A 14,428-nucleotide genomic window follows, 5' to 3' on the forward strand; every position below is an offset into this window, starting at 1 on the left:
TGGTGGAAAGCGTGATGAAAATTTCAACTTGGTTTGCGGTACCAGTGATAAAAAAGAGACAGATTTCAGGCGGAGGATTTAAGGTTTGCATCTAAAATGCAGCGCCTTTATAAGAGATCTCTGATGCGGCTGCATTTGAAATATCATATATAATTCTGGCTGTCCCTTCACAAACACATACAAAAGTAGAGCTAGGAAAGGTACTGAAAAAGGCAAATAAAATGACTGAAGGGGTTGGAGTATCTTTCCCAGAAAGAAAGGCTGGGGATTGGTTCTTGTAGGTTATCCGGGCTGTGTGACCGTGGTCTTGGTATTTTCTTTCCTGATGTTTCGACAGCAGCTGTGGCAGGCATCTTCAGAGGAGTAACACTGAAGGACAGTGTCTCTCAGTGTCAAGTGTGTAGAGAGACACTGTCCGTCAGTGTTACTCCTCTGAAGATGCCTGCCACAGCTGCTGGCGAAATGTCAGGAAAGAAAATACCAAGACCAAGGTCACACAGCCCGGATAACCTACAAGAACCAATGAACTCTGACCGTGAAAGCCTTCGACAATATAAAGGCTGGGGAGTTTGAGGATTTTCAGGTTTAAAAGGGGTGGATTAAGGGGAAGCATGATAAAGGTTGACCAAATTAGGAGTGGGGTAGAGAGAAGAAGAAGAAGAGTTGGTTTTTATATGCCGACGTTCTCTTCCCGCCAGCTGCGAAGAGGGACCTGGCAACCCTTGACCCTGTAGATGGGCCTTTGCCATTTTGTTTGCAATGCCTGCATTTCTGTCCCAGGTCCAATCTAGGTCATCTTGAGTTAAAAGGATCAGGTAGTAGGTGATTTGAAAGACCTCTGCCTGAGACCCTGGAGAGTGGCTGCCAGTCTGAATAGACAATACTGACCTTGATGGACAGTCTGGTTCAGAATAAGGCAGCTTCCTGTGTGTGTTCAAGAATTGTTTCAGATTAGTCAGCCTGTTGTTCTGCCAAAGATACTTTGGCAGTAACAGCAAAATCTGGCACAGCTGCGTAGGAGCCAGTGGAAACACATGCTATGAAAATATACAAAGGCAGCTTACCAATGGATCAGATAGATTACTGATGTGATACTGAAGCAATAGTTAAATTGTGGAACTCCCTGCTTTAGGATGTGGTGATGGTGGCCAACTTGGAAGGCTTTAAGAGGGGAGTGGACATGTTCATGGAAGAGAGGGCTATCCGTGGCTACTAGTTAAAATGGATACTAGTCATGATGCATACCTATTCTCTCCAGGATCAGAGGAGCATGCCTGTTGTATTGGGAGCTGTGGAACACGGGCAGGATGTTGCTGCAGTTGTCTTGTTTTGGGGGCTTCCTAGAGGCACCTGGTTGGCCCCTGTATGAACAGACTGCTGGACTTGATGGACCTTGGTCTGATCCAGCAGGACTTTTCTTATGTTCATGCCTATTCTCTCCAGGATCAGAGGAGCATGCCTATCATACTACCGTAGGTGCTGTGGAACACAGGCAGGATAATGCTGCAGTCGTCTTGCTTGTGGGCTTCCTAGAGGCACCTGGTTGGCCACTGTGTGAACAGACTGCTGGACTTGATGGGCCTTGGTCTGATCCAGCATGGCCTTTCTTATGTTCAACAAACCCTCCAAGTCATGGTGTTCATAGAGACTCACTCTCTACCTGGGTACGCTCACAGATTTCATTACAATGTACATTTAGGGAAATTAAAACAACCCGCCCAGATTAGACAAAATTAACGCTCCTTTTTTAGCCTACTTGGACTTCCTCTGCTTATACATAGTTATTTTCACTTCATTTTATTCCCATCTCTGGTTTCTATTCTGTCTTTTCGTTCCAAGGGGCTCTCGAGGCCGCGAACAAAGCAGTCGTTGAACATTAGGCATCATCAAACAAGCATGGCAAATGACAGTAATTAAAACGCAGATGTAAGCATTAAAGAATAACCCGTTTTTTTAAAAAAGACTCACTGAACCAGAAGATGGGAACAGCTAACATAGATTTAAAGGACAGGAGAAATTAACATCTGTTCCTAAAAGTGTGCGGGGGGGGGGGATCACCATTTCCCATTCTGGCTACAGGGGGCCACAGCAGAGAAGGCCCCACTCCTATTATTACAGAGATGCAAAAGCATTTGCCAAACTTAAGCGTGAAGCTGCCCTATACTGAATCAGACCCTTTGTCCATCAAAGTCAGTATTGTCTACTCAGACTGGCAGTAGCTTTCCAGGGTCTCAGGCAGAGGTTTCCTTTATAGAGTCAATCTATCTCTTGTGGGGTCTTCCTCTTTTCCTGCTGCCTTCCACTTTTCCTACCATTATTGTCTTTTCCGGTGACTCTTGTCTTCTCACAATGTGACCAAAGTACAACAGCCTCAGTTTAGTCATTTTAGCTTCCAGGGTCAGTTCAGGCTTGATTTGATCTATAACCCACTGATTTGTTTTTTCGGCAGTCCATAACACTCTCCTCCAACAACACATTTCAATTGAATCTACTTTCTTCCTATCAGCTTTCTTCATTGTCCAGCTTTCATCCCCATACATAGTAATAGGGAATACTATGAATTAAAATATTGTCGAAGGCTTTCACGGTCAGAGTTCATTGGTTCTTGTGGGTTATCCGGGCTGTGTAACCGTGGTCTTGGTATTTTCTTTCCTGACGTTTCGCCAGCAGCTGTGGCAGGCATCTTCAGAGGAGTAACACTGAAGGAGGAGTGTCCTTCAGTGTTACTCCTCTGAAGATGCCTGCCACAGCTGCTGGCGAAACGTCAGGAAAGAAAATACCAAGACCACGATTACACAGCCCGGATAACCCACAAGAACTATGAATTAACTTGATCTTGGTGTCCAGTGACACATCCTTACACTTCAGAATCTTTTCTCGCTCCTTCATGGCTGCCCTTCCCAGTCTCAATCTCCTTCTGATTTCTTGGCTGCAGCCTCCCTTTTGGTTGATGATGGAGCCAAGGAATGGAAAGTCTTGAACAATTCCAATTTCCTCATTGTCAACCTTAAAGTTGTGTAAATCTCCCGTAGTCATTACTTTTGTCCTTGATGTTCAGCTGTGGTCCTGCTTTGGCATTTTCTCTTTTAACTTTCAGCAGTAGTCGTTTCAAGTCTTTGCTATTTTCTGCCAGTAATGTAGTATCATCTGCACATCTCAGATTGTTAATGTTCCTCCCCTCAATTTTCACTCCACCTTCATCGAAATCTAATCCAGGTTTCCCTTAGTCCAGTCATACACTCTCAGCCTAACCTACCTCACAGGATTGTTGTGCGGATAAAATGGAGGAGAGGAGAATGACGTAAGCTGCTTTGGATTCCCATTTGGGGAGAAAAGCAGGGTATAAATGCAGTAAATAAATGAAATACATCTTAACTTTAAACCTCCAACAAGATATAATAATTGTTGCTGCAACAGACCCTTTTTATATATAATGCTCAAACATCTGGTTTACTTGACAATTCCCAACTTCTAGCTAGTGTGGAGTTGTGACTTGGATGGCTAGGGTTGCTAGCTCTAGGTTGGGAAATACCTGGAGTTTTTAGGAGTGGAGCCTGGAGAGGGGAGATTGGGGAGGAGAGGGACCTCAGCAGGGTACAATGCCATAGAGTCCACCCTCCAAAGCAGCCATTTTCTCCAGGGGAACTGGTCTCTACTGTCTGGAGATCAGTTGTAATTGCAGGAGATCTCCAGCCCCCACCTGGAGATTGGCAACCCAATGGGTGGCCCAGGCTAGCCTTATCTCGTCCAATCTCAGAAGCTAAGCAGGGTCAGCCCTGGTTAATACTTGGATGGGTGACCGCCAAAGAAGTTCCGGGTTGCTATGCATAGGCAGGTAATGGCAAGCCACCTTTTGTATACTGTCGAAGGCTTTCACAGTCAGAGTTCATTGGTTCTTGTAGGTTATCTGGGCTGTGTGACCGTGGTCTTGGTATTTTCTTTCCTGACGTTTCGCCAGCAGCTGTGGCAGGCATCTTCAGAGGAGTAACACTGAAGGACAGTGTCTCTCAGTGTCAAGTGTGTAGGATATATATATATATATATATATTACTCTTATTACTATATATTACTCTTCCTACACACTTGACACTGAGAGACACTGTCCTTCAGTGTTACTCCTCTGAAGATGCCTGCCACAGCTGCTGGCGAAACGTCAGGAAAGAAAATACCAAGACCACGGTCACACAGCCCGGATAACCTACAAGAACCTTTTGTATGTCTCCTGCTTGGCAAACCCTGTTGGGTTGCCATAAGCCAGCTGAGACCTGATGGCACTTTATACACACACACATGCACAGCTACTGTGGAAGCTCCCATTGGGGTTTCTCCTGTACCCCACCTCTCCTATTTCCAGGGGGAAACGTACCATTGGGCTTTCAAAGCCTAGCTAACAACTTTGCTGCAGCTTTGTTTACTTTATGAGGATATTCTGAACTCTCGGTTCCCCCCATCCTCTCTGTAGGGTTGTCAGGTCCCTCTTTCCCACTGGTGTGTGGTTTTTGGGGCAGAGCCTGAGGAAGGCATGGTTTGGGAAGGGGAGGGACTTCAATGCCATAGAGACCTATGAGGAAAGGTTGAAGGAGCTGGGTATGCTTAGCCTGAAGAGGAGAAGACAGAGAGGTGATTTGATAACCATCTTCAAGTACTTGAAGGGCTGTCATAGAGAGACTGGTGCGGAGTTGTTTTCTGTTGCCCCAGAAGGTCGGACCAGAACCAACAGGTTGAAATTAAATCAAAAGAATTTCTGTCTAGACATTAGGAAGAATTCTAAAAGTTAGAGGGGTTCCTCAGTGGAACAGGCTTCCTCGGGAGGGGGTGAGCTCTTCTTCCCTGGAGGTTTTTAAGAAGAGGCTAGGTGGCCATCTGTCAGCAATGCTGATTCTGTGACCTTAGGCAGATCATGAGAGGGAGGGCATCTTGGCTATCTTCTGAACATGGAGTAGGGGTCACTGGGGGTGTGGGGGGGAGGTAGTTGTGAATTTCCTGCATTGTGCATGGGGTTGGACTAGATGACCCCGGTGGTCCCTTCCAACTCTATGATTCTATTCTATGAGTCCAATTGCCAAAGTGGCCATTTTCCCCAGGGGAACTGATCTCTATCGGCCAGCGATCAGTTGCAATAGCAGGAGATCTCCAGCTAGTACCTGGAGGTTGGCAACCCTGCCTCTCTATCTCATACACAGCTGAATGTTAGCCCACGCTGTTTCAGCCGTAGAAACAGCTTGCTTTGTTGCAAATAAAGAGCTTGACATTCTGAGTTAAAAGCTTGCATAACTGGGATTACCACCTCTGGTCTGTTTCCACAATGCTGTATACAATTCGATGCAAATCTGAAACCACCAGTGGGAAAGTGTTTAAAAATAGCACTCCAACCACCATGGTTGGACTGGTTGAAACCGATTAGTAAACAGAGAAAACTGAATAGCAGGAGGTTTATCAACACTACGAGCTGTTTTTTTTTTTTAATGGAAACTTTATTATCAATACGTAAAGGTTTAATGATAGAAGAGCACAGAGGCTAGAAGGTTAGAACTGTCTTTTAAAATTATATCTCCTTGTAGAGAAAATGAATTATGTAGGTTACCATATAAGAAGTGGATGTATTTTTGCAACCTATACTAACATGTAAAGGTTTAACATAGTGTGGTAAAATATATGATGCTAGAAGGCTAGAATCTATAATATTTTGATATCTTTATAAATCATATTTCTGTGTTGGGTAAACGTCCTGATCTATGCAGGCCGTGTAGTTATGTAATGTTTTCTCATGTTCCCTTTTCCTGTATTTCCCCTACCCTTTTCCTTTATAATGAAAATAAATATTAAAAAGGAGGTTTATGCAACAATCATGGCATTCCTGGCCATTTATAAAGTGCAAACTGCAGGAGCCTGCAGCCTCAATTTGCCTCAGGGCTTTGCAGGGAAAGAGTTTAACCCTTCATCCTCCACTCTGTTTTGGTCCCATTATTTCAAGCCAGGGTTCCTGTTTTGTTATTTGAAAGGGAATTGTGTGCTGTTAAAGCCACACAATGATCTTGGTTTCCAATAACAAAACTGAGGCTCTGAGAGGCCCTTATTTGTAAGCCAATGCTCCCTCCCCCCCCCCCCACACACACTGGAAGTATGAACGACACGGGCAGATGACCTTTTCCAAGAAGAAAAACTGCAAAATAATGGATACAGTTAAATGCATTTGCTTTTGTCATTTTGAATTTGGTTCTTTATTTTTGGGGAGGGGTGTGCAAAAGCGTTCACTGGAGGCTATAGGGTAGAACTGCAAGACCTGGCATGGGAAATTCCTGGAGATTTGGGGGCAGTGTCTGGTAGGGTTGCTAGCTCCGGGCTGGGAAATACCTGGAGATTTTTGGGGCAGAGCCTGAGAAAGACGGGGTCTGAGGAGGGGAAGGACTTCCATGCCATAGAGTCCAAGTGCCAAAGCGGCCATTTTCTCCAGGTGAACGGATCTCTGTTGGCTGGAGATCAGTTGTAATAGTGCGAGATCACCGGCCACCACCTGGAGGTTGGCAACCCTAGTGCCTGGGGAGGGCAGCGCTCGGGGAAAGGAGGGAGTTCAGAAGGGACTTTTAGGGATTCTGTCTGACGCCCTCCCTAGCTGCCATATTCTCTGGGGGAACTGATCTCTGTCGTACGGAGATCAGTTGGAATTCCAGAATTCTGGGTCCATGAGGTTGGCCCTACTGCAGCTCTTTGTATATGGCAACTGTACTACATGCAAGTCCTAGCCCACTAGCACCTTCACTGCTGCCAGGTATCTCTAGACCTGATGATGGCTTGACATGTAGGGTTGCCAACCTCCAGTGGCACCAGGAGCGCTCCTGCTACTACAGTTGATCTCCAGATGACCAAGATCAGTTCCCCTGGAGAAATGGCTGCTTCAGAGGGTGGACTCTATGCTGACGTCCCTTCCCACCCCAAACCCTGCCCTCCCTAGGCTCCACGCCCCCAAATCTCCAGGCATTTCCCAACCCAGATCTGGCAACCCTATGTGTCCCCATCTTCCTTGAGCACCTTACTGTAGCTCAGCGGTAGAGCACCTGCTTGGCATGCAGAAGGTCCCACATTCAATCTCCGGCATCTCCAGTTAATGGACTAGGCAAGTAGGTGATGTGAAAGACCCCCTCAGCCTGAGACCCTGGAGAGCTGCCGCTGGTCTGAGTAGACAACACTGACTTTGATGGACCAAGGGTCTGATTCAACATAAGGCAGTTTCATGTGTTCAGTGTACGCACACCTGTTGGTCACTTGGATGCCTTCCTTTAGCGCAGCAGTTCACTCTCCTCTTGCCTTTCTTTCCATTTAGAATCGAGTTTCTTACTGGGCAATGCTCAAATTGTGGACTGGCCTGTAGTCTATAGTAATGACGGATTTTGTAAACTTTCTGGATACCATCGAGCTGACGTCATGCAGAAGAGCAGCACCTGCAGGTAACTTTGCTTTGCTGGGGCAGGAGAAGATTTCTTTGACCTCCGGGGTTTCGCCAGACTGGACTCCAGCAGGGCCTTCCCTTGGGGTGAGAGGTGTCAGGGTTGACAGCTCCCGATTGGGAAATACCTGGAGATTTTGGGGGTGGATCCTAAGGAGGGCGGGCTTTGGAGAGGGGAGGGGCATCAAGGCCATAGAGTCCAGTTGCCATTTTCTCCAGGGGAACTGATCTCTGTCACCTGTAGATCAGTTGTAATAGCAGGAGATCTCCAGCCACCACCTGGAGATTGACAACCCTATGTTGGGGCAAGCGCCTTGTTAGGGTTGCCAGCCTCCAGGTGGGGCCTGTAGATCTCCCAGAATGTCAACTCATCTTCAAGCAACAGAGGCCAACCCCCTCGATCAGTTCCCCCCACAGCAGTCGAGCAGAGTTATTTTTCACTCTGGTGACCACTTCTGTCTTGTGCCGTGGCTAGCATGGTGGAATCGGGTGGAAAGATCAGTCTTCCAATCCTTATTTGGCCCTGAAACTCCACCAGCTAGTTGTTTTCCCTCAGTCTAATCTACCTCACAGGGTGCTTGGGAGAGTCAGTTGCAACAAGGGAACTCGTTTCTTGGTTCCTTGCATGTAGAAAAGGGTGTTGCCCATCCTTCTCCCTGATATTCTTACTTTCTGCTTGCGGGGAGCTTACATGGGAGCCAGTGCAGTTCCATGACAACATTATTTCTCATTATTTGTACCCAACTGTTTGCCCCCACAGTGTAGCTGAGGACTAGAAACTTAATTCAAGATATGTAGGTTATTTGCTAGGGCTTGAAGGAAGAGAGAGAGTACCACAGATAAATTGCTCCTGGCATTAAGCTCAAAGCTACTTTGCATTCACATCATGTAGCCTCAGTGTTTGTTGTTTTCAGTATTTAAAAAATTCAAGTTCTAATCCACTGTTCCTGCAAGCAGCTCAGAAGAGTAGTAGACAGGGCTCCCTGATAGTCTATCCCGCTAAACAGTTTTAAAATCAGGCCGTTCCTCCAAGGAGCTGAGGGTTGCGTTCATGATGCTAGCCTCTTCCATTTTGCTCTCACAACAGCCCTGTGAGGTAGGCTAGGCAAATAGCAAGCAGCTAGCTTAAGGTCACCCACTGAATAGGGATCTGAACCCAGGTCTTCCAGTGACTAGTTCAGCTCTAACTACTATATCTCACTGGCTCTCTGGGCTCATCCATCTCCCACTCAGCCCAGATCTACTTGGTTTCTTGCTATATCATATGCCCCATGCCCTGGGCAGACCTGGGAAGGAAGCAGGTGTGAATAATACACCCAATAAGATAACTAATGTTCGAAAAGCAGTGGGATTAATCCATGTGTCTTTCTCCTCTAAACCAAGGCATTTGGGAGGCTGTTACAGTGTGGTGTAGTGGTTAAGAGCAGCGGGCTCTAATCTGGAGAACTGGGTTCAATCCCCCACTCTTCCACACAAGCGGCAGACTCTAATCTGGAGAACCGGGTTTGTTTCCCCACTCCTCCACATGAAGCCTGCTGGTGACCTTGGGCTAGTCACAGTTCTCTCCGAACTCTCTCAGCCTTACCTACCTCACAAGGTGTCTGTTGGGGGAGAGGGGAAGGGATTGTGATCGAAAGCCGCTTTGAGACTCCTTAAAGGTCGAGGAAAAGCGGGGTATAAAAACCAACTCTTCTTCTTATCATCTTACCTGGATGCAATGTTATCGTTTTAGCATTTTGAGTGCTAGACGCATACTGCATCGGAGCTCTTAAGAACAAAAAACGTTTAAAATAACGTCAGCTGTTTTTTGGGGGGGGGGGAGAAATGGATTTTTGAAAATATGCCCCCATTGTCACTTAAATTGGCAACATAAATTGTTCCTTCAACAAAGGAGTCTGCCACCATTATTTGCTTTTAGAGGGTTTCATAAAAATTTAGTAACTGCAAATATTGGAATTGCAAGGTGTAAATTATGGGTAAGGATACACACAGTGGTTGCAATTACACAGCAATCTAAACTGCTTGCAAGTAGGTTGCTGTTTTTGTTTTAAAAGCCAATGAGAATGTTCTTCCTTCCTTCCTTTCCAGTTTTATGTATGGGGAACTCACAGACAAGAAAACTATTGAAAAAGTCCGACAGACGTTTGACAATTATGAGTCGAACTGCTACGAAATCCTCCTGTACAAGAAAAACAGTACGTATCAAATTGGGCACAAACCGGTAAATTTGTTTATTTAACCTGACTCTGGCAACCCTAGCCACCTCCTTCCCACCACATTCTGGGTTCAGATTCAGATTTATTGATACAGCATAAGCCAGTAAAACACATGAAACATTTATACAAAAGGTAAAAAATTATAGCAGTTCAATGAAAAACATTCCTAATTAAAATTTCCAAATAATTTATGATTGACTAAAACTGACCAAATTATGATTTAATCTAATTGCAATTGCCCAACATTAGGGGTCAAACTTTATATGCAATTTCACAAAATTTGGCTAAAACCATCTGGGCATTCCCTCCCCAGAGGAGACTCTTAATTCTCCCTTCAGCTGAGCTAGTAGAAAAGGGCAAGGGTCCAGTAGCACCTTAAAGACTAACAAAAATATTTTCTGGCAGGGTGTGAGCTTTCGTGAGCCACAGCTCACTTCTTCAGATACAGCTAGAATGTGAATCCATCTGTCTTTAAGTAGAGGAGAGTGAATTCAGACAAGCATTAGTATGTAAATGTTAACAGTATGTAAATGTGAATAGCAGGCGTGATGGGATTAGGTGTGGTATGCAGAAGAGTCTGTGATGTCCAGGGGAGAGATGGGTGTGGAGAAATCAGCATTGGTAATGAGCCATGAATGCAAGGTCTTTATTCAGCCCAGGTAAATGCATTGTCTTTAGTTTGAATATCAACTGTAATTCAGCAGTTTCTCTTTCCAATCTCCCTTTGAAATTCCTTTGTAAGAGAACTGCTACTCTTAAATCTGCAACAGAATGTCCTGGAAGGTTGAAATGTTCTCCCACTGGTTTTTGAATATTGTGGTTTCTGATGTCAGACTTAGACAAAGACTCTTAGACAAAGATTAAATGGACATAAGTGGAGTCCTAAATGGAGTTCCACCCTTCTAAGCTAGTATAAGCTAGAGCCAGCGTGGTGTAGTGGTTAAGAGCAGTGGTTTGGGGCAGTGGACTCTGATCTGGAGAACTGGATTTGTTTCCCCACTCCTACGTACGAAACCAGCTGGGTGACCTTGGGCTAGTCACAGTTCTCTTCGAGCTCTCTCAGCTCCGCCTTCCTCACAGGGTGTCTGTTGTGGGGAGGGGAAGGGAAGGTGATTGTAAGCTGGTTTGAGTCTCCCTTAAGTGGTGGAGAAAGTCGGCATATAAAAATGAACTCTTCTTCTTCTTCTTCTTATATCCAGGTGATGCCTGGCAACTAGCGGGAGAGGCAGGATGGCAGGGCTGGGGGTGGGTGGGAATGCTGCTGCTGCTGCGATGGTGTGACATCACTACCTGCAAATACCTGGAAGGGACGTCACATTGGGGGGGTGAAGTCGATGTGACATGGCGTCTGTTCTCCCTGTTCTAAGCTGGTTGACTTCAGTAGACTTAGAAGAGGGTAACTCTGTTTAGGACAGCTCTTTAAATATCTGGGGCAGAGACTTTTGCCCTTTCACTTCACGCCTCCTTTTTTCCACCCCTTACAGGAACACCCGTTTGGTTTTATATGCAAATTGCACCCATCAGAAATGAGCACGACAAAGTGGTTTTATTCCTGTGCACGTTTAAGGATATCACTTTGTTCAAGCAACCTATTGAAGATGAATCGACAAAAGGTAACTTGAAGAGGAATTTTTTTAAAATGAGAAAAGTTTACAAAGATTTTTCCTTCCATCCGTCTGTCTCGGTTTTCTTTTAAATAACAGTTAATTTTAATGATTTTAATGCTATTATGATTTTATTTTTTTTACTTTGTGAGCCGCTTCAAACAGGTATTTGGGGAGGCTGTCTGTCTACCATTGGGTCCCCAACCTTTTTGAACCTCTGGGCTCACTGGAATTCCTGCACAGCATGGTGGGCACCACCACAAAATGGCTGCCACAGGAGGCGGAGCCAGCCACAAAATGATCGCCACAGCTTCCCTTCAGTCACACAGCGCAGATCCTGCCAAAGCAACATTTTAAAAAATCTGCACAGCCAATCCAATCTCCAGTAGTCAATCACAAGCCTTGCTGAGCAAAAGCCCCACCTGACCCTGCCCACTTCCTAAAAACACTTGGCAGGCACCAGAAAAGGTGTCAGTGGGCAGCATGGAACCCATGGGCACCATGTTGGGGACCCCTGGTCTACTCTATTAACCCAAAGGAAGACTAGTTTTCCCCCCGCATGCTAGATTTTATTCTACATTTTTGTAATAACTTTTTTAGGGGAATCGTCTTACATCCAGGGTTTTATTCCTTTTGGGTAAATGGGCTATCTATCTATTTGCTCTTTGTAAATCTACCTGTCTTGCAAAAAAAAGTTGAGTTCTTCAGCTCTACTTTTTGCAAAGATGCCTTTGTTTACCCCAGTTTCAAAACTGATTAATGCAGGCGGAATACATTTAGAACATCAGGACAATATTGGTACTGTAAAAACTCAAATGCTGATTTAATTCACACATGGGGCAAAAACGCATGGTTGCTTTATCCTCCTTTAATCCGTTTCAGCCAGGATTCAGCCAGGATCGAACACATGTGTTTCGCCTAATGTGCGATCCTGGTTAAAACAGAGATTAAAGGAGGATAAAGCGACGTTTTCGCCCTTGGTTGGTGGGGGTTTGGGGAAAGTTTTTTTGAAAATGTTAAAATTTGGACTTAAAGTAGCTCTTCTATCAAGGGCAGAGTTATTACATATGAGTTACTTGTCAATGGTAGGAAGAAAATTTCAGGTGATCTTTTAAAATGTAATCACCATGGTACATATGGAAATTCACACAATTTTGGAAACAACCCTCTTTTCCAAATACACAATTATGGGTACAGAAAATAAGAGGATTTATAGTAATGATTGACTTCTTTACAACAAAGCAAAAGTATCAAAGACATTGAGAAAATATGGTCTTTAACTACTTGGATGCAAATCTTTCCCTGACCTGGATGGCCCAGGCTAGCCTAATCTTGTCAGATCTCAGAAGCTAAGCAGGGTCAGCCCTGGTTAGTATGTGGATGGGGGACCACCAAGGAATACCAGGGTTGCTGTGCAGAGGAAGGCACTGGCAAACCACCTCTGTTAGTCTCTTGCCATGAAAACCCCAAAAGGGGTCGCCATAAGTTGGCTGCGACTTGAAGGCATTTTACACACACACACACATGCAAATCTTTAAATAGGCAAGTTTTTTCTTCATTTGTTCTTATTTTTTCTCTTCTTGAACAATTTATTTTGGATGTAAATTAGAAAAAAGACAAAAGACTAGAGAATCAAAGTATCTCCCAGCTTCCCTGAATGCCCGGTGGGAGGTTTTTGGAGCAGAGCCTGAGGAGGGTGGAGTATGGGGAGGGACTTCAATGCCATAGAGTTCAACGGCCAAAGCGGCCATTTTCTCCAGGTGAAACTGGTCTCTATCGGCTGGAGATCAGTTGTATTAGCAGGAGATCTCCAGCTAGTACCTGGAGGTTGGCAACCCTACTCGGAGATGCAGGCGTTATGCTCTGGCAAATGCATAATATATTTTCTCCCTTTTCCAAACAACACTGCAATCTACTTAGAGGCCTTACAGCTAGAATTATGAGCCAGAGAGATACATAAATCACAATTTATAGGAAAATGCAGGAATTGGAAGGGGAGGGGGAAGAGGCAGCGGGATCACACATCACTCGGAAGCGATAATATTTGTAGCTTGAAAAGCCCAATTTCATTAAAAAAAACACTTTCTTCTTACGTTTTTTTGAGGCTGTGAGATCTGTACATAATATATAAGTAAAATATCACTATCTTGCAATAGCGGAAGAGTGTATAAATAAGAGGCAGGGGCCATTATTCACGAAAGACTGAGTTTCAGTGAAAAATTCAATGCAACTGAAATATTGATGCTAATGCACGCTGGTCTCCGTTTCCCAATGTATTCTGGTATACCATAACGTTATTGCTACATCCCGTAACCATGACTGTTTACCCTATTAGGGAATGGAATTTCCAATAATAACGTAATACGAATCAGGGACTGAATGGGTCGTTGAAATGGGTCCTGCAGAGGGAATGATTCCCCTCCAAGGTCTTGATTTTCAATCTGGCCCCACTCTCAAAACGGCTAGTTCACGTGGAGGCTGGAAAGGGACCGTCTTTCAATCAGAAATGCACTCCCTCCGACAACTGTAAACCCTGATAAAACAAGCTTCTATAATGCGTCTGTCTTTTTAAGTCATATGTTGAAACGGGGAGCCCTCGATCAAAATGGGCTTTAAATGGACTTGTGTTCGATAAAAATGCAATTGCAACGATGAACAGCGAAACCGCAGCTTATAAAATGAGCAGGAGAATCAAATCAAATCAATTGACTGATAAAACAGGGGCAGCTCGGCGGCCTTCCAAATAAATAAATAAATAAATAAATCACAGGAGATGATTACTTAGATGCAGTGATGGGAAAAAAGAAACCTAGCCAAAGCTGCCTGGGCAAAATGTCTTTATGTGGCACTTCCCAGCAGATTTAGTGCCAGTAATGGGGTATTTCCACAAATGAAGTGCCACAACAGACAAGTCCCTTCCTTTAGTAGGGGTACTACGAATTTTCTTGGCCTTACTCTTTCGACTGAAAAATTTGGCTTTTGATTTGAGAATTCTATAGGGGTAGTCATGTTAAAATACAGTCCTATGTGGAGATACTCCAGTTTAAGCCCCTAGAAGTCAAAAGGCCAACACAGTACAACCCTAAGTAGAGTTATACCCTACTAAGCCAAATGGTTTCAGTGGATTTAGCAGCATGTAGCTCTGCTTAGGATTGCACTGTTAG

General features: G+C 44.7%; 1 protein-coding gene across 2 annotated transcripts in view; it reads left to right on the plus strand.

The window, feature by feature from the left end:
* The window catches only part of KCNH5 (potassium voltage-gated channel subfamily H member 5), a 203,195-nt gene that overhangs the window by 19,916 nt on the left and 168,851 nt on the right, over window positions 1-14,428 (plus strand). Inside the window, exons 2-4 of one of the 2 annotated variants that reach the window (XM_056851652.1) lie at window positions 7,322-7,445; window positions 9,533-9,639; window positions 11,145-11,273. In XM_056851652.1, coding sequence (XP_056707630.1) covers window positions 7,322-7,445; window positions 9,533-9,639; window positions 11,145-11,273 — 360 coding nt within the window. The remainder of the gene's footprint in view (window positions 1-7,321; window positions 7,446-9,532; window positions 9,640-11,144; window positions 11,274-14,428) is intronic. The other variant, XM_056851653.1, reaches the window with a different exon arrangement.

This window comes from Euleptes europaea, chromosome 6 (genome assembly GCF_029931775.1).
Source record: "Euleptes europaea isolate rEulEur1 chromosome 6, rEulEur1.hap1, whole genome shotgun sequence".
Taxonomy (NCBI): domain Eukaryota; kingdom Metazoa; phylum Chordata; class Lepidosauria; order Squamata; family Sphaerodactylidae; genus Euleptes; species Euleptes europaea.